Raw genomic sequence first — 20491 nt, forward strand, 5'->3', positions numbered from 1 at the left:
CGCTGTTTGCTGGCAGCATTATTCATGTAGAAACAACGTTGGCTTGTCATCATAGTTGTCTGACATAAAATCTGAAGATAGAATTACTGTTGCCAAGACCTACCGTATGCTAGTGGTCACTGTTGCGCCACAAGCCAGGAAACCGGAGGTTTGCACTACCTTAGGCCAAGGAAGACCATGCCTGTCGAGAGGTATAAAAGCCTAGAGTTTGTCATTCTCTTGAAAAATAAGTCAAATGATTATTCATAGGTAATCAATACAATGGGATTTGCTACAAGATAACGGATTGGTTTCAGCCTAAGGCTACGGCCTGTTCCCCTAGTAAATAGCAATACATTTAAATATTTCAAATATTCATTGTGTTATAATATTTTATTTACCCAGCAGTATAAACGAGCCTATACAGACACACACACACACACACGCACACACATTTTCACGCTCTAAATATTATAAGCAAAAGCAGTTTTCAAACTCGGCTTTTATTTATAGTCAATCAAATATGTTCAATATGAACAACTTTTTCGCCAAAACGTTTATGGCTCTAATTTTAAAAATCGTACCGTTGCATAAGCCAATTATTATCGTGCAAGCATATCAGCTTATTATATTAAATGTATGCTATTCTAGCGAGTTCCAACAAAGAAAAACAAAGATTAGTTCAGCTGGAAAACGTTTATTTTGGCACTTTCTGTACATCAACGCAATGTGTTTCTCCTCAAGTTATATTGAAGTTCTTCATCTTTACCTGTTCCTTTCTTTTTTTTTTTCTAAATAGCTCTCATCGTCTCAAATCATGTTAGGGTGTATGTGTGTGTGTGTGTGTGTGTGTGTGTTTGTGTGTGTGTGTGAGTGTGTGTTTGTTTCCGTGTCTTACTTTGTCTTGACACTCTCAGTTTCTTTCATACAATAGAATGCGTTCCTCACCCCCATTATCAACAAGGTTGTCATCGTCAGTATGATCGTCATCCTCATCACCATTACCATCAACGTTACTATCGGTCTATCGAAATCTTTCTCATCCCATACTGTCACACAGGACATATTATTGGAATTTCACCATTTTGTTTTCATCCCCGCCCATTTTTTCGTTTTCTCATCGGCGTTAACATCTTTCTCGAAAACGTTTGCTTTTCCCCTATGCCTACAGCTAGCCCCCTATACAGTCTACTTTTCCGGGGGGGGGGGGGGGCTTCCGGTTTTACTTCGACTTTTCCGATGACCTTTTCTATACTGCTACTCTGTTCCTGTTGCTGTAGAGCGATCGTTCCCTGTCTGTCGTTTAAGTTTCTCGTTCGCCCGCATGCCCTACCGCCCTTTTTCGTCTCAGTTTCGCTATTGCGTAGCGCGCTAAAGAACGTGTTCCGTTCCGTGTCCGTCTGTCGGTCTTTGACGGACAACCCCGTGCTTTTTGTCTTCGCCTCGAAATCGAGTGCCGCGCGCTATATGGAGTTCGTCTTCGCTTTTGTTCAATCGAGACTAAAACGTAATCGAAAGATAGCGGAGGAAAGCGGTTACCAGGAAAGATCGAAACCAGCCATTGACAACAAACAAACAAACGAATAGAATGGCAACTAAAACAATTGTCGGCTTCACAGTACGACGAGTCAACAAAACGATCATCCAGGTAAAAGTTTTATCTATTTCTAACACCTCGTAAGGTATAGGTACAAGTAGAGTGTATATTAATTGAAAGAGGAGCGAAAAAAAAAACAGCTTAAGTTAAAAAACTGACCAAGATCTTTATACACAGGGTTGTTTACATTTGGGCACGATCCAAGCATACGAATATGAGTGATTAGATTATCAATATAAACTACACAAGCGGCCCCGAGCGCGCAGCCTCTAAATCGGTTCTAACTAGGTTCAAGGCCAATAGACAACTTTTCCTAATTAAACTTGTGCGGGTACAGTGCGTTTTGTCCACGCTTTGTCTCTATTCGTGTGTATTCTTTGAACCCCTCGGCATTTCAATACTTACTTACATAGTCTTTATTAGTACCTTCATGATCATATTCATTCGGCTACTACTTATTGACATCGTCTATAGTGTTAGTATCTTTATTCCGTTCGACTGGTGCTTAATCTTCTATCAGTGATAATAGTAGTTTCAATGATACTATCATCGGAAATTACCATATGTACGTAATGGCTAACTGAAACAAATGTGTCACGCGCGCACACACCTGGCATCCGACGCAACATCAGACGTGTTTGTATTCTGTATGTACGAAAACAGCCCGTTCTACTCGCGTCGGCAATTACTGATCTTTTATACGTACGCTTCGATATCAGTAAGGCTTGTCTTTCCTTCATACTGGAAAATATGATCGTTGAGCTTTGTGTGCTATTTTATCCGTTCCTGTAGTTAGTCTATAGTCTATCTAATTCACGTGTACGCAAGGGTCGGTCCGATTACATTTTCAGCGCGTGCTCAAGGTCAGTTTGCCTGATTTCTTGATTCTTTCCACAGGGGGTAGCATTGTTCAGTTGTTTGCCACCTTGATGTGTCCGGCTATTCGATTTTGTTTGTATGTCCTTACACTGTACATACAGTGAGCGCTAGCGGTTTCAGTTCTCTACGTAACCATGCCTGCGCCCTATCTGTCGCCTTATGTAGGTGTCAATTCTATTGGGTTTATCGTGTGCTCATATGCGTATGGTGCATGCGTGTCCCTGTGTGTGCGCGGGTGTAACGGGAGAATATTTACAAAAGCGAAACTTACGGCCATATTTGGCCGAATTGCCATTGAAAAATATTATATGAAGCAGACGAAACTGCAGTGTCCAACTGAGTCGTGTGAGGTGTTTCAACGCCAGCCCGCGAACCGCATGGGTGACTGGGAAAGCTTGGAAGCACAACTGGGTCAGCGCTCTTGCTTTCGCTCCGTCATTTCTCTCTGCCTTTACCCTTCGGGCTGCACATAAATCGAAACCAATATCAATAACCAATCGTTTGTCAATTATTCGACCCTTCCTCCCTACCTAATTCTCGTTAAAGGAGTGATCGGTGTCCGTACGTCGTCTGCTCAGTGACTACGGTGAATACCCTCATCTGTGATCCGGCGCTCGATTACGACGCGCTAACGTTTCGGCGAATTCTAGTTGATACCAATCGAACTACCGCCTTCTTCAACTTAGACTATTCCAAAGTGACCAATTTATTAGGACCTATATACTGTTTTAGGTACTCCCCTGAGTGTTTACTATCTCTTTTCCCCCCATTTTTTTTTCATTCTGCAAAAGTTGTCGATCTTTATGAAATAATTGATTGCTTCCTGTTATCATCGAAGTGTGAAAGTATCTTCTTATCATCTTTATTTTTACTTGCAGCAATGTTTATATGTATAATGTATGTACATGGTATGCACAAAAGACATTTCATCAATCATTGTAATAATAGGAATAATTATCGTGGTTATTTTCAAGGAAGCGGCTCGAGCAATTGCAGTGTAAGGTGACTTTTGCACACAATATAATAATCTCAATGTACCTCTGTAGTACTGTCTGCGTCCGTGCGTGTCAGTGTGTCTTTATTGGGGATGCTACAATGCATAAAATCGAAAATTTCTTCGAAAACGCCAGCTTTGTCGTGTTATTTACGTGTCTTGCCTGAATGGGCCGGCTTTCGACTAGAAGAAATCGCTGGGTCAATTCTTTGCTGCTGTTGTATTTAGTCTTCCAGCTTATAGCAGTCATTTCACTCTTCGCCTGACGTCTGGTATACACAGTGTATACAGAATGTTTATTTTTTAAATCGCTACTATTATATCTATGTCGAAGCAAAAAGAAAGAAAACAGGTTTTTTGATTGAGATTTCAGTCGTGGTGGCGGCACGCCGGCAGTTGTCGTCAACCTATTTGTGGTTGGCGACTTCACATTGCGTTGTATCCCTTCAGCTTTATTGTTGTTTTTATTGTTACTGTTGTCGTTGTTGTAAACTATACTATCGTCATCGTGATCATCATCGACTCTTTGTTTCGTGTTATATTTTCGTAGCAACAGAAAGTAGTTTCTGTTTATATTTCTTTCTCATTTTGTCATCATCATTTATATATACAAACAAAGATTGTGTGTTTGATTCTATATAATTATCTAGCATACTAGTTAAAGATACTCAGCTTTCTGATACTCAGATTTTCCATCGAAATTACAGTTATCTTCACAATAGATCACCATCATGTTTTTCGTCCGAATTGCCTGGCGCCTGTTTTCTCTCTCTCTCTCTTTTTCTGTTCTAGGGTTTCTGTTCAGTTTTAGGGTTACACTCGATTTATGAATGAATTTTGAGGCAGATTTTTTCTTTCGGTTGGGTCAGGCGTTTTCTTGAGCCTGAAAAATTAACAGTACTTTTATATTTGTTTGCGGTATAAGTAGTGTTGACGGAAAATCGACAGTGTCGGATACCTTGGCCCGGTTTTAATGCAGCTCCAAGTAAGAACTGCCTCTGGCAAGTATTTCCACTATAGTTGTAACGGTTTTACGGAACACTTAATGGCTTCATTTATTATCATCGTTAGTATTAAATAGCATTGGACAAATATCTTTTTTTACAGCGTATGTGGTTACATTGGCCCTGGCGAACGGCATCACAAAGACCATGTTTCTCCGGGTGTTCTTGTGTTTGTTGCCCTGTTTTGACCGTCCATGCGCGGTCAGTTCAATGGGTGGGTTCTTATAGTGGCTTCCAACAACACCTTCAAACTTCGGGCTGTCCGATACGGCAGTCTGGTCGTTCTGAAGGTGCTACGATGGGGCAGTATTTCACTTAATAGCAGTGGAATATACACAGAATAAATATACAGCCGGCTCGCTGCGCCCAGCCTTTTCGCTCTCGTACTCGACACTTCTGTGTACCAATTAAACTGTAAGTACTTTTTAGAGCTTGTTTTTCCACCGAACAGCGTCCATGTTTTTCTGTTTATTTCCACTGGGGCGGCGTCCGGATACAGCAGTGTGCTTCTTGTTGGCCTTCTATTTTTTAATTATTCGCAATGAGTCAAATTTATTCTTCGGACACCTTTATGCAGAGGCTTTTTCAGCGACGATTTCTTGCTTCTCAATACTTCACTGTTTTGCGTGTTTCCAAAAGAAATTCTGGCCTGATACATAATGCATTATGCGTGTTACGCGCACACACAGGACGAGAACATACACAGGTATTCACGTCGAACTTTTCACATTTTGTTTCTTTCTTACTTTTGAACCTAGTCTAATGGCCCAATGGGGTGGATCTGGTATCGATCAACCTGGACGGACCTCGTATGTACATTAATTATTAACAATATGTACTTAGGTTGTACCTCGGCGGTTGGGGATTGCTAAGCCCACCACTGCTGGGGCTGCCATCGGACGACGCGGATGACGACGAGGAATTGGACGAGCCGGATGGCGAATCTAATGGGTTGATGCGGCTGACGACCTTCTCACCGTCAAGAACGGCGATCACCTGATTGTCGTGAGGCGACGGCGTTTGCTGGGCAGCTAACAGCTGTTGCTGGACAGCTGCACGCTCTTCTTCCATCTTAGCGGACACCTGCAGCGCCTGCGTTAGTGCCACCTCATACAGCTGCTGTGGCGTGAACAGTTGGCCATTTACCTGGACGACAGGTGTGGACGCAGCGATCTGTTTCGCCCGGCGAGTTGTGGCCGCCCGTTCAGATGGTGTCATACGCGCCAACGTTGCGTCGAGCTGATTCGAAATCGATGGATACTTGCTGATTAATGGCTGGCGTTGCTCATACGCATCCGCTGATGTTAGACTCATGTCGGCCGTGTTGCCGTAGAGTATATTGGGCGTGGAGTCTGCAGGCGCGGGTGGAGGCACCATTGACGCCGCAGCTCCTCCTCCCACGTCAATCGACTCGTAGATGTGGTCCGCGAATGCCGAATACACGCTCGATGCTTCTGAATAAGGCCCAGCTTGGCCAGCACTGGCAGGACCAGCTCGTGTCCCGCGCCACTGAACCCACTGACCCTGGAGTTGTTTACTGCCTAGCGTATGGTGAGGGTGGCCGCCCTGGCTACCAGCTATCCCCATGGCTTCTAGCGCGAGGTTATGCTGCGATTTGCTAAGAGAGCTGTTCATTGCCATGGCCATAGAACGTGCGCGGTCGTTGGCGTTGACTACTCCGCTGCTGCTGCTGCTGCCTATGACGTTTGATCCCACTACCGATGTCGCACCCGTCCCGTTGCTCACTGTCCCGTTCGATCCGATGTTGATGGTCTGCGGTGTAAGAACTAGAATCGCTGCCGAACTGTCCCCCGCTCTGTCCGCCATAGATGGGCGAACAGGTATTGTAAATTTGCCCCCTCCCGCCATGGTTGCCACGGTGACGCCCTGATGCTGCTGAAGATGATGGTGGTGATGCTGCTGCTGAACCACCGGGATCTGGCCGAGAGACTGCGCCGTAAGCCCCGATACCGCTTTGTGATCCGTATTCCACGAAGGGTGGGGCTAAAGTTATCAAATTAGAGAAATAGAAATAGAAAAAAGCAAGAACAGGCAAATCGGTTAACTCATTATATTCGGATGTCACGTAGTTTCCACCACAATCTTATAGCACTACAGCTGTATCGATAGATGAATATGTGTAATGGGAAGAAGATAACCACAAACAAAGGCCGCTTGATTTGCAGCATCATGGCGTAGTGACCGCAAGAAGTCCTTCACCAAACCGACGCCCAAACAGGTTGAAAAACGGATGCAAACAAAAAAAAAAACAAATTACTTTGAAGCAAAGATAGCAAGAAGTAGCAGTCTGGTGACTTCTGTGAGTGATTAATGGGGAGATAGGCAAGCATTTTGATAAAAGCTGGAATCGAGCTCGAACATTTTTGATATTATGTACTGGATTAGCCATATGTTGGCCTGTAATATCTGTACTCTGCATTAATCTAGAGAGAGTTACTTCGCTAAGTATAGTAAGCGCACTGGATGGATAAGATGTTTAAGAATCTGCATTGGCCATCAAGTTTGACTTGCCCGCTAATCTGCTTCGAACGGCTGTTACCACTGCTAACGGCCGCCGACGGTTGTGGTATTATGATGATCATCGTTATGACGAACTTCGGACAAACGAATACAGAGACAAACTAGGTTGAGAAATCGGCATAGTTGGGAAATAGCTTCAGTGTTAAAGGTGGGGTATGGGGAGGAGAAGCCGGGATGGCGACGTTGCCCTAATGAGTCTAATGCAATCATCGCCTCGGGAAGTGGGCGGCGCATCACGGCGCCTTCAAGGCCTCTTTAAGCAGGGCACATAGGAAAACCTCATCCCAGTTCTACACTTCACTCCTTGCTGATCAAGGGTCGAGACTCTCAGAGGAAAGTGCTCCTTGCAATAGCAAAGAAGATGCCTATGAGCTGCCCTGAGGGCCGTTCTAGTCTCAACCCTTAAACCTAACTTTGCTCAGCTCCGTCCTCTCTCTCTCACAATCGTTGAGTCATTTTGTTTGCTTGCGCGCTTTACGCTTCCTGCAAAGGCGCAGGACCACATAGGTAGCACAAAGAGATATGCCCCAATGGCACTATTGCGTCTAGGGATTGTAAAGGCAGGCGAAAATAAGAGAGGAAGCCGAACTGACAATGCGTTTCGTTCAAGAGGCAAGACAAGTTTTAAACAAAGCAGGGTAGAGAAGGCTATAAGAGATAACGATGTCAGTAAAAGATACTTATTGGTACTGCCCACTGAACGCTGAATTAAAAGGCCACGAGAATGAGGGGCAGGCTAAGGTTACACGAGGAGCACGCGGTAGAAAACAAGCGAAAGCGATGTACGTAAGTATAGTGAGTATAAATTTAAAATTCTAATACATCAAAGTAAATAGCACACATCACTACTTCGTCATCGAAAGCCGTCACCACGCCCATCAAGGATTAGCCTAAGATGTTCTTCGTGTGTCATCCCATAAACACATACACACCGAAGCTATGGCCAGCTGAATGATGGTGATACATAGGACGATAGAGCTGTAGCTTGAAGGCTCGAATGTTGGCAATTGACACAACGGAAGAGAAAGTGAGTGGAAAATCGAGAGAGGGGCAAGGGGAGTTTGGAGTTGGACGGATACCGAGTCATCATCTCTTTTGCTCGCCCAGTCTCGCTGCTTCGCGTTTTCGGCTCAAGTAAAAAAGTGACGCGCCCCCGGGCGGCGCCCTACGCAGCACCTCCTCGACGTAAGTGACGAAACGACAAAGCCACCAGACTTACCTAGAGCTGCCACTAGCTCTGCTGCTCTTTGCGCTTTGCTGATGGTGGAGCAGTAGCAACAGCAACGCAACGAGGCAGAAGAAATAAGAAAAAAAATAAGCTACGGTCGTTGTGAGGATTTACGTGTTGACGAGAATGATTTGCGAGGGTTGCATCAACACTTTCACGGACAGGTCGATGCACAGAGAAGGCATATACTATAGTACACCGAGAGGCAGTGCTCACGCATGAAATAGCGGTGCTTCAAGCAAGCTCCAAACCGAGTTAACAGGGTTAGGGAAAAAAAAATTTAACGAAGTTAGCAACAGACACAGCCGCCGTCGAAGCAACAGCAGAAAATGGCGCGAAGAAAAGCCTGTCTGCCTGACGTAACAATAGACGACGGGAAACCCCTGACTGCAGCCACAGTTGGTCCGTTAGCGTGTCTTTGTCGCACTGGCTCAACTGTAGTTTGCATACGTACCAATGCGATGCATTGCACTCGTGCTTGACTGATAACAAGCTTCCTTATTCTCCATTAGTCGTTCTCGTTGAGCAGTCATTTGAGTCAAGGCTTGCTAACGTTATTAGTGCGCGCGTGTGCAAAAGAAGATCTACATTCATTACGCAGAAGAGCAATAACCAGCGACCCGCTACCACGGCGACCATCTAAAATAACAACAATGCATTCTGGTCGAATTTGCAAATGAAAAGAGTATTTAAAGAGTGAAAAAAGTTTGAAGACACAGAGTTAGCGTAGTAAGTGATTGTGGGAGCAACGCAGCGTAGCGGAGTTTAGTGTTCCCAATTAACGAGATGAGGGGCAAAATAAAGTTCTGAACTAGCTCTGCTCATTGGAAAAAATTAGATTGCAACTCAAAACGAGATAGTGAAAGGGATTATACTTCGACTATTATCAAGGATGCGCAAAAGAGGGTGTAGGTGTGTAAACAACCTACAAATGGTACATATTATGGTAACGATAGGAAAAGGATATTTAGTTAACACAGCGTATTCTTGAGTAGAAGGTCAATGGTGGAAGAATATCATCCAAACTAGAATCCACTAGGGACCTCAACCGCGAGCTTCTTCCGCTCAGTGACTGTATTATAACAAATGAAAATTGAAGACAATGCCTGCTACCGATGAACGCTTCCGAACTAATACCATGCGAAGTTCCAGTTGTAGGAACCAGCATAAAAGTGCTTACGGAAAATAAGCACCTGAGGGGTCAAGCACCGGAGTCGAGCCAGAAAAATAAGTAAAAACAAGAATGATTACGACTCCTTTGTTACATTTGCTGCTCTCACCAAATAGCAGTCCGTTAGTAGCACCAGCAGAAGTACTTGCAATAGTTAAGAGAAACCCTAGCGAAAAGATTCTAACAGAAAAGAGCACGTTTTTCTTTTGCATCCAGTCTCTAATATTTGTTTGGGTTGCCGTGTTGGTACCTGACGCCTGCTGTAAACCTCCGGCCATCGCAACTCTACCAGAGGCCGTCATCGCTGTCGCGGTAACTACTGTGGGGCAGATGGTACTGCTAATCGTTGCAACGGACGAGGCCATTATCGCCATGAGCGAGGAACCGCCTTGTAGCGACTGATGAGCCCCCGCAAGTGGTAGCGACTGCATTGGCGAAGACGTTGATGCAGTCGTCATTGTTGCCACCGCTGTAGGGTGCACGTTATGACGTAACACGGCGACCGAGGCGGGATGCAGGTCTCCGGTAGAGAGCGTCTGGCCGAGGCTGCAGTGGCTCTGTGGGTTGCTCCCCAAGCAGCTGTTCGCCCCAGGGTTGATGTTCAGACAGTTGAGGTTGTTCGGGCTGTTCGGATGTAGGTTGACTGAGGAGGAAGTGGGGTTGGTGGAGGTATGATGATGTATCGAGGATTGGGCTGGTATTGGCAGGGTAGGAATACGCACATGAAGGGGGGCGCCGTTTCCGCTGTTGACGCTCACGTCGATCGCCAGCTGATTTCGTCCCCCGAACAGACAGCGCTTCAGGCAGTTAGGTAGCCAACGCGAGTTGGCAAGGGTGTGTCCATACCGGTCCTGGAACTGCGCGAGGAATTGAAGGAAACAAAAAAGAGAAGAACGGGAGGTATGAAAACGTTATTATTAAGAATTTCGCAAAGTATTATGCGTTCGACTCGGAAATCAATACGTCTTTCGAGTATCAGTGTTTCACACAATATTATTATGGATATTATGTTTCCAGTGCTGTATATCTTCACTCTTTCGTTATAATAATTGTGTCAACAAATACTTATTAATTAAAGTAATAATAATAATAATAGTTATGGAAATAATCGCTTAAATAGCATAATAGTAGGATTCGACTGACGTTGTTTGTGTTACAAGCGATACATTGGGCCGCCGTGTTACATCGCTGCCGCCGTCCCTGTTCCATGCAACTTTACCAGTACCCTAATGGCGTTCAAGGCTTATAGACAGCTCAACTGTGCCCATATTGATTTTCTCCCACTTATAGAAAAGCGGGCCACACACGGCCCGCGACGGAGCTGCTTTTCGTTTTCACAGTAACAGTGGCTAACACTGCTTCGTCTACTGAAGTAGCACCAGCCGAAATAGCAGCTTTTCGCTTCTGTAATCACCCGGACAGCCCCTGGAGCTCCCATATAGCGCTTCCTTTGCCCGTTTGCCTCCGTGTTGACTATCCCCGCCCTCTAGTTAAAAAACCGTTGCTCGTAAGTGAGCAAAGTATTTAATAATCGTTTAATAATAACACCAATGGCGACTGCAGCAACGGCGGTGGTTATGGCGATATGAAATTCGGCGTGAACAAGGAACAGGAGAGCCTGCAGGATGGAGTAAACTAGAAGATTTCATCACCGTATCATGCAGAATCTTGAAGCAGATACGGCATGCGCCCACCGTGATCTATTTTTCCGCAGACCGCTCCTTCAGCGCCGCACCAAATAATGAAAGGAACATTGATGACTATCAATGGTATAGTGAACGGAAGAGGATGGTCAGGCACCGCGCGCGATGAATATGCCGTTGAAAATGAGGATTAGAAAATATCGAGAATAACTTCGACGGCAAGCTACTACTTACCGCTTCGTTTTTCCAGCAGGTGAAGATAAGCAGGAATAGGCCGAGCAATGAGTTGAAGACAGCGAAGATAATCGCCCAAGTCATGTTGAATTTGGCGACGTAGACGACAGAGGACGCCCATGTGAACGTCATGAACACAAGTAGAACGCTGATCCAGTATAGATAGGACCTTACGGCATGTACCTTATCTTCTTCTTTACCTTTGACGCTAGTCGCCAATCCGCCCTGGTTGCAAAGGATGCATACACTTATACATACGAACACAACACAGCCCTATTCGACAGGACAACGGAAATGCAAACAGATGTAGGAGTAATGAACAGTTAGATTGTGCGTCTAATTAGGCACTAGTCTGACTAACTAAGTTAAATATACATACGACATACGGCGTCATTGTGTTTATTGAACGAGAATAGTACAAAATGAACGTTTGTATTGCACTGCAGATACAGAGCTGTCTATTACAATGCAATAGACAGTACAATTATACCGCTTTTATTATTATATCTGCACATGATATTGGCACAGATCGTGCATCGATAATGTCTAGTATAAGCGGAATATTAATGTTCGATGAGCAGTACTTACGAAGATAATTCCCACCATGGGCGCAATGAAGCTGAAGATAAAGTAGTTATCGGATCGAAGCCAGCAGTATTTTGGTGTGCCGAAACTGCTGGGGTCGATCAGCATCGATATAGCGGTCACGATCGCGGGCGGGACATATGCAAGGATCGCGTAACAACGCAGTTTTGATTTGTGAATCTCCATAGGCTCGACCAGACTGTTGTAGACGTGGAATCCTTCGAAGAAGGTCCATGTCAGTGATACAAGCAGAAAGTACTGCAGGAGTGCAGCGACCACACTGCACAAGAGGTTCTGATGCGTCTGGTTAATGCCGACCACAAAGATGAATTCGGACAGAAGTAGATTAAGCGCGAGGTTCCGGTGCACCCATAGCTGGTCTGTTTTGTGCAGTTTTAATAAGAACAAAAGCAGGAAGGCAATACAGCAGAATCCGAGCGTCACGCAGCAGCCGATTGTGACGACGAGTCGTTGGTCAAATGGTTTCTGCGCGGCGTCATTTTGTGCCGGTCCTTCCATGAGTACTGCAAAATTGCCCAGATGATCGCAAGTGCAAATGGTATAGGACCTATTGCTCGACTGTACCCAGCAGCCCTCGGATGACCATGAACTGAAATGGAATACGAAACAGGATGAGAGCAGATTATATTAGATGAATGAACTACTATAGTCGTTACTATAGTCGTTGTACTATAGTCGTTATGGTGGCGATGTTCACAATAACGCTAACAGACACTACTGGACAGCTGGGCTGACTAAGCTAAGGCCTTTGGCTTGCGTTCGTGGTATGCACTTCGCCAGCTACCGCCGTTTGTACCAACTGTGCCCATTAGAACACCCCTTTTCTTCATCACTACCACGAACGATTCATTCACTAGCGCGCCCCCCCTTAAAAGCTGCTTCTTTACAGTCAACTACGACCACTACTGCAGCTAGAGAAGCGAAGCAGGCAAATCAAGCTAGGGCCCGCACAGTACATATTATACGCAGACGACGAAAGCGACAACGCCCATTAGTGAGAACAACTTGCCCTACTGCAGCCATTACCGCCAGCACGGCGAAGACTAACTGGAGTTAGTCGGAGCCGAAAGCCCGGCTGGTGAAGCCGAGACCAGCCGGCTTCGGGAGTCGGAAATTCAAAGTAGAATGGCATTCAGAGCTTTCAGTTTCATGTCCTTTGTGTTGGCAATGTGCGGGAACAACACGATATTCTTTCCATCTCTGTTTCTCAACATTTCAGATTCTTTCGCCCGCTTGCTGGCGCCCTTGCCCGAGCTTTCGCCAGCTAGCCAGTGCAGCGTACCGACTCTTGTCTATGTGCCTTGTTGGCGTTGGATTGTTGGTAACGCGATAAAAAGAGGCCGACAGGAGCCGACCCGGCCAAGTCAAGCCTCACTAGGGGCTGCAGTAGCAACCTCGTTAAACGAGATTACCAGCGCCCAGAGCTGCTACGAGACGGCGTTGACAGCGGTGGTCTGGCTGGCGCCCATTGGAATCGCGTTTGGTCGACAAAACCGCGAGAAAGGCGGCAGGAGAGGGCGAGAGAGAGATAGATAGATAGATTGAAAAAGGCGAGAGGGTTCGCGATGGAAGCGAACAACACAGAACGAAATTAAATCTGAAATCTGAGCTGTTCAGACGACCGTCAAGTCTCGTCTTGCGTTGCGTCCGGTATGCGTAAGAGCTTCCTCTGTAAAGCCTATAAGGTCGGAGCAGCCGGCCCTCGTCGGCTTGGTTCTACTTCTTTGTAACTAGCAGTCTGAGGTCGGATTGGATTGGGTTGCTATTGAAGCACAAAAAGACCCACTAACTATCTACCTAAACGTAGTATAGCGTCAACATGGCTCTGGAGAGACTAATGAGAAAGCCAGCCATCGTCGGTCCATAGCATAAAATCAACTAAGCCAATCTCGGTTCAGGGCCCAGTGCTTAGGTGTCACATCAGTGCGGCAGCGTGTCAGGTCGAGCGCCAAACGCATGCCCCGTCAAACTCTAATCCTCCTTCTCTGCGAGGGCCAATGCCATTGCCACGAGCGAGCGATGCTTTTGCGTCCAACGCCTTCCTATGTGTAAAATGGTGCTTATCTATTTAAAGAGCGGTGGTGCACTGCGGCTCGCTTATTCCGAGGCAGCTAAAGATGAAATAAAGAAGTGTCAGTTTGTCGCATGAGCCCAACCTCAGCCGGCAATTAACGGAGGTAAACATTTTTGATGCGGCAGGCACTAGCTAAGCAGCACTGGTAAGAGACAGTATAAAAGCTAGCTGAGTGTAGGAACAGCCGAACATGTAGAGGGAATGGAAATGCGACGAAGCTAAAACGCCACAACGAAAATTATTACGCAGATCGTCGATAGGTGAAGGAAGGTGGACGCTTAGGCAAATTAGAATTGTTTATAGAAAAAAAAAGAGAAAAGCCGGCACATACAATCAGTCAAAGAATTGCGTTGGCTACCATCGACAGGAGGTAAGTCAGAGTATTCAGGCGCATTGAAGGAAAGCTGGATCTGCTCATGGGTTTAGAGGGACAAAGAATCACAGATCTCTGAACAGCAGACAGAGGGCATAGCAGGCACTAGAACCAGCCGACTGAAGCGGTTGAAACAGCGGCAAACACAGGAAGTAACTAACGCAAACACAAGATTGAAAACAGAAGGAAAAACAGGATTTGTCTAGAGGAGATGAGATGGACTAGTTTTTTTTATATAAAGCTTAAACAAGCGAATAATGTGCTGAGACGTCGGTTATGAGATGTTCCCTCATCGTTATTTTGATATGAAGAACACACTTGCACAGGCATTGCCTCACTGGCGCTAATGAGAAGTAAGAGCCTGGTTAGAAGTGTATATAAACAATAAGCCATTTTGAACGCTCACTCTAAGGCCAAAGGTGTGTGGACATGTGATATGATCATTTTGGCATGGCTGTAATACTAATGCAGATTTTATGTTAGTAATCCGGCGCCGCCTCGTTCTACTACTCAGGCATTGTACATATGATAGATACATGAAATACTAGGAGAAGCCATTAATTTTCACGCCTTGTGGACCGGCCAAGAACGGTCAATGCTTCAATATAGAGGGTATCACCTACGGTGAAAGAAGCCGAGAAACCTAGCGAAATACTTTGTTCTCGATTTAAATTTAAACAACTTAACTGTCATATTAAACCGGGCCAGACGACTACTACTACTACAACAGGTATATGATGTTTGTATGTGTACGAATGAAACGCGTTATAGATGGACGGGGACACTTACTCTGAATTAGTGTTCCAATAAACGCACTGCGGATCTGAAAGCAGGCCTTCTTGCAAATGGCGTAGTGTGACTTGCAAAGGTAATGCCAGACGATTGTCGCCCTGATGTCCAATGGATGCTGACACAATTCGTGAATTGATAAAGCCATTGGCCAGATTGTCAAACGTCGGCCGAGGAAAGCGACCTTCCGGCTCAGGAACGAGAAACGTGTCAAGGTTGTTGTAGGCTACGAAGATCAGCCTTCGAAGGCTGCTCTGCTTATAAAATTGCTGAATAGCTTCGATTGGAAGTAGGATCGAATCCTGCATCGCTGACCAATTTTGATCTCGTTCGCGGTCCGCAATCGAAGGAAAGTATACGTTCATATTACGCCACGAATCGATAGCTCGTACAGACATTACTGAAAAGGAAAAAAGCAAAAAAAAGAAATTACTACAAGTAACAGTATATATATAGTGGCGGCAGTACAAAAACATAATACCGCAAATACACATGGGCAGTAAGAAAATAGTGTCCTAGTGTGATCCGTACCTAATTCAGATGTAAGACCGAGACCCATTTGTACCCACGGGAATTGAGCTTTCTATCTAGACGGGAACAGCCCCCAGCTTTCAGTTGATCGTCAATATTTGTATTGCCTTCTCTTCAGCTCAATTTCTAGCGGGCTTCAAGGACATACTCGTACGGAGACCTCCGCAGACCATTCTTCTCTTACAGCAAATGCAACCGTTTGCCTTCTATTAAGCAAGGCGCTGCGCATATGGATGGACAACTAACACCATCAGATCGAGGGCAAAGAAAAGGTACAGGAAAGGCGAGCAGGGAGAAATAGAACGAGATTAGACAGCACTGTAGAAATAAAAATAAACAGATCTTATGGGAGATTCAATGAGGTAGGTTGAGTGGAGAAGAGGAAAGGGCGAGCACCCTAAGTAAAGTGGGTGCAGCTGGCGGGGCGAAGAAGCCTACCTTGCCAAGTTCGGTCCCACCATGGTTGGTCAACTGCTTTCGCCTATGCATCCAAAGTGGGCCCAATTATGGCGCCTCTGTGCGTCAAGTCCATTGTGCGTGACAAGCGCGCATCTTTCTGTACGTGCCAAAGTTATCTGGTTAGACGGGTAAGCGAAGGAACCCACCATTCCATAACAGTACATTTTCTACCTTTTCCTACCAACTCGAGATATGCGCTATCAGCATTGGCCTCACTTAGTCAAAAGAGAAGAGAAATAGTATATAGCAACAATGATGAAAGAACTGATGGGCGCTAAAAAGGCGGGTACGATAATAACAACAACATGATCGTAGACTCCGCGACGTTACTCGATGCTCCGGTCAGTCTGCATTAGACGTTACTCGTCTTCTTCGAACGTATGTTTCTTTGCCCGCAGTCTTGCGTCATACGGATGTTCCTCTGAGGGCCGCCCATCGTCGCCCACCTGCAGAGAGTTACCCGCTGCCATGCACACTTTTAATGATGGTGAACGTGACACGACACCGACCGCGCCGGACGTTCGGCCGCGTCCTGTTGATCAGGCAAACAACAGGTTGTTGGTTTCTACGACTAACTTGACAACGATCGGTCTCACAACCACACCCTGTTCGGATTATTCAATAGACAGCTAAAGAAGATCAGAACATCATGAAATAGGCACCGATAGACGACTTCTTCGGACATCACTTGCTTCTTTCTAGATTACCTCCTCCAAAGATGACAACGATCAAAGATCTCGTTAAGCCGTACGTGAAACACTGCGGGCCAAGTAGTGGTCAAAAATGTTATATGTAGATATTATGCACATGTGTCGGGGTGGAGATTGGCTTTTACGAAACAAGTACACAGGTATGTACATATTTGGCTCTACTAGACATGTGAAAGGACTAAATCGAGGTTTTTGACGATTTCAACAAAAGCGGCTTTAGTACGGAGATTTGACAACAGTCTCAACGAAGGCTTATTGTTCCTTCAACTAAAGAAAATGTTTTCATCCAAACCATCCTATTGCATATCGCTGAATTGATTACCGCATTATATGCGTTATCGAATTTAAGACAAGTATTTAGAGACGAGAACAGCGGTACGGTGACGACATTAAAGTCAGCATTAGCTTTTGACTGAAGTCATTGAAGGCGTAATGTTGTGTTGCTGAAAAGTAACGAACTTGAACAAGCAGTTATGAACAGAACAATTCCAGAATAGTACTTAAACAGGTACCAACAGTTAAATCGCCACTGCCTGCCTCAGTCTCCTTCTGTTTCTTCGCCATTCGAGCACGGCGACCCAGATAGCGACATGAGAAGACACACCCTGAGCAGACGGTCCACGCTACTTTTCATTTTGTAGTTTTCCCCCTTAGTGGCGCTTCTCTCGCATTTTACAATGAATGTTGGCACGAACACCCGCTGGGTGTGGGCATGCGCTATGTATTGGTAAGTGATGCGAAGAGGAAAGGGAGTAAAGAAATAACACCATAGGAACAACGTGGCCAAAAAACTAAGACAAACCACTTCTAAGGAGTCCGTCCATTCAGCGTTCCGTTGTCAGGAACCTCGGTCAGCGCGCATTTCCGAGTTCACCCCCCATCCCGAAACATACCCTGCTCGTAGAGCCGTTCAGCTGTCCCATGCCACCATTTGCCTGTTGCTGTTCTCCCGCTTCTCAAAGCAAAAACTGCACAAAAAAGTCGGCGATGAATGGGCCGGCAAATGCAGTCCGAAAGGCGCCGAGAAACGTGGCGGGAAAGAACCGAGTGTCGGGGTGCACATCAGCCACGACAATAGCCACACGGAAAACGTAAGGCTTACTCACAGAAGCTTGCCCAATAAAGATCCTTTCCTTTAAAGAACGGTATGTCAGAACTTTACAGTAGCATTAAAAAAAATAAAACGAGATATATAGAGACGAAAAACAGGAGGAAAGGGAACACTTACAGATGTTATTCTTGACGACTGGGTAGTTGGTCTCCTGTGTAAACGTGTCTGACAGTAAGACGGCGTTCTCCTCGAGCGCTGTCATGAGCCTGGTGAGAATCTGCTTCTGTTCGGCAGGGTTCAAATCTGCCCACGCTTCCTGATGTTTTTCCTCGAGCAGGTTTGACATCGTCGCAACGAACTCCTATAAACAGAAAACAAGCGGAATGAAATCGAGCACTCGTGTCCTTCACAGCGTGTTGTTCTATTGCTACTGTTATTGCCTTTTGTCCTGTTACCGAATGGATGGTCAATGTTGACAAGGGTCGGCAGAAGCGAAACGCCTGTGCTATTGGGCAGCGACAGCGTACCGTACCTAATAGTAACAGTATATATATATATATATATATATATATATATATTAATAATATCTCATCAGAAATGAAAGTGACTCGGAAAGAGAAAACAAAAGTAAAAAAAAAAACGCGAGCTCAAGCAGACACCTTCGATGAAAAAAGAAATGGTAGCACAGCTTAAGCTGCTTGACACAGCCTATCTAGGCTGTCGACTTCGTTAACCACTATTCAGAAAACTCTGATACTTGACAAACAATAAGAGGAAGAGTGGCCGAGTCTGTAGCCAGTGCGGCGTTTGCAAAACGAATGCTCACGATGCGGTTGTCCTATCCTGATAGGCCTTCAGACGGTCCTGTTCCATCGCTCAGCTAGCTGCTGGTCAGGCCGCGTCACGTCACGCGCAACGATTGACGGGCTACGTGCTTTTTTCTGTCTTGTTGGTCGCGGCCATCGCATCAGCGGCTGGTGCAGCAGCCCCTACCGAAGTAGTATAAACATGATGTTCCGTTGCTTGATGCCATTCAGCCGACCAATCCGACTAACCATGGATTGCTTAGGGGGATCTTTGCGGCCTTTATTTCCGACGTGATCATAAATCCAGCAGGACTTTCAGTCTGGCTGGTCTCGTCAGCTGGTGCGAACTGGTTCGTCGCTGAGCTTTTTTGACGTTCAGCGATTAGAAGCATATTCATGTATAAACGATGAGACGAACCACCGTACATCTATTGGCATAAGTTCGAACAGTATTCAGCAACGTCTTACCATATAGCTAGCCATACGATTGTGCCGATGATATCATGATGTTACCTGCTTTTCACTAGGCTTTTCACTAAGGTTCCTGATCGTAAAGTTGCTCTTCCGATTTGTGCTAAGATACACAGTTAGCACTGTTATCATACGAGCAGCCCGAATATTAATAGCCTAGGAATATAGTAGCTCGATGACTGGTTCATTTTATTTCAGAAAGAACGGCTATTTGCGTTGATCTGGGTACTGTGTTCCGAAAACGACTCTCAAAAAACACGAAGCTTTTTCATACAAAATTACAAGAACGCACAATCCCTGTTACTCCTAAGGATAGGCCCCGATTTCATTTAAGTCTTGACAGATGTTTATGTGTATGCATAAATTTGAAATTTTCGCCCTTTGAAGTCATGCTACCAATAATTAAATTAACCCGAGAACAAAATCCAAACTTGTTGTAGTCTCGTGGAACTTTATATTAGTTTTGCCCCTTCTAAGCTCGCTGGAAATATCCTAGCGCCGTCTTCCGCCCATGGCCACTGCCGGACAAGACGAAAAATTACATCAGGTTTCGCCGTCAGACACATTGTACACTCAACTAATGTCCTCCTTCTTTTCTTTTCTTTTCTTTTCTAGTTTCCATGTATTTATTGTGTGCACATGAGTGCAAGATGGAAAGCAATGACTGAATTGGATATAGTCCATTTATTGTTTGTTTTAGAGGTGGTAGACCCTCAACAAATAAGCCCGCTTCATCACTTTTGTTCCGAATTAAAAATTTTAGAGAGAACGAGCAAGAGAATACGGTGCAGTTACACATGGCATGTCTGTTAGTTTATCCGTCTGTTTCAGCTGGCATCAGCACGTAGGCGTCTTTTTTCCAACGCGGAGATATACACGGTGGTATAACGCCGCTAGGCCCAATCTATACGAGATACGCCTTTTTCCCTTCATTTTATTGTTGGCAAAAGCTTGTGTGTGGCGGTGCGTACCAGGACGAGGGGCTAAACCCGGAAAGCCTTGTGGACTATGAAGGATTTCTGGGAGACAAGGAAGGGGTTAATATGGCTGCAAGTGCATCGAATGGGCTAGTCTTTTGGCGTTGCAGTTGTAGGTCTCCTGGGGGCCGTGCATGGCTTCCTCCAGCCTCACCGTCAATATTGCTTACGGTTCCTAGGCTTCTGTAGTTTCACATCTCAGAATCGCTGTTTCGTATCCCCACATCCGGCATTTGTCGCTGCACCTCACAGTTTTATCCCGCTGTACCCATGTCCGGTCGCCCCGCCTCCTTGCCCTTTAACTAAGCGGATGTTCGTTGTGGGGCTAGCGACTCAGCCTTGGCCATCCATACTTTGACCGTCGATACGACCAG

The 20491-nt window shown here is 45.5% G+C and overlaps 1 protein-coding gene across 6 annotated transcripts in view; it reads right to left on the reverse strand.

Annotated features, from left to right (window-relative positions):
- Window positions 1-660: 660 nt before the first annotated feature.
- The window catches only part of LOC111266806 (latrophilin Cirl), a 263176-nt gene continuing 243345 nt past the window's right edge, over window positions 661-20491 (reverse strand). For 5 of the 6 annotated variants that reach the window (XM_022844624.2, XM_086971117.1, XM_022844610.2 and 2 more), the window contains 6 exons: window positions 18041-18224; window positions 15113-15512; window positions 11859-12465; window positions 11271-11543; window positions 10116-10250; window positions 661-6457 (listed from right to left, as the gene is read on the reverse strand). In XM_022844624.2, coding sequence (XP_022700359.1) covers window positions 5279-6457; window positions 10116-10250; window positions 11271-11543; window positions 11859-12465; window positions 15113-15512; window positions 18041-18224 — 2778 coding nt within the window. In that variant the 3' untranslated portion in view covers window positions 661-5278. Of the gene's footprint in view, window positions 6458-9643; window positions 10251-11270; window positions 11544-11858; window positions 12466-15112; window positions 15513-18040; window positions 18225-20491 lie in introns of all 6 variants that reach the window. The other variant, XM_086971130.1, reaches the window with a different exon arrangement.

This window comes from Varroa jacobsoni, unplaced genomic scaffold (genome assembly GCF_002532875.2).
Source record: "Varroa jacobsoni isolate VJ856 unplaced genomic scaffold, vjacob_1.0 scaffold_120, whole genome shotgun sequence".
In the NCBI taxonomy this organism is placed as follows: domain Eukaryota; kingdom Metazoa; phylum Arthropoda; class Arachnida; order Mesostigmata; family Varroidae; genus Varroa; species Varroa jacobsoni.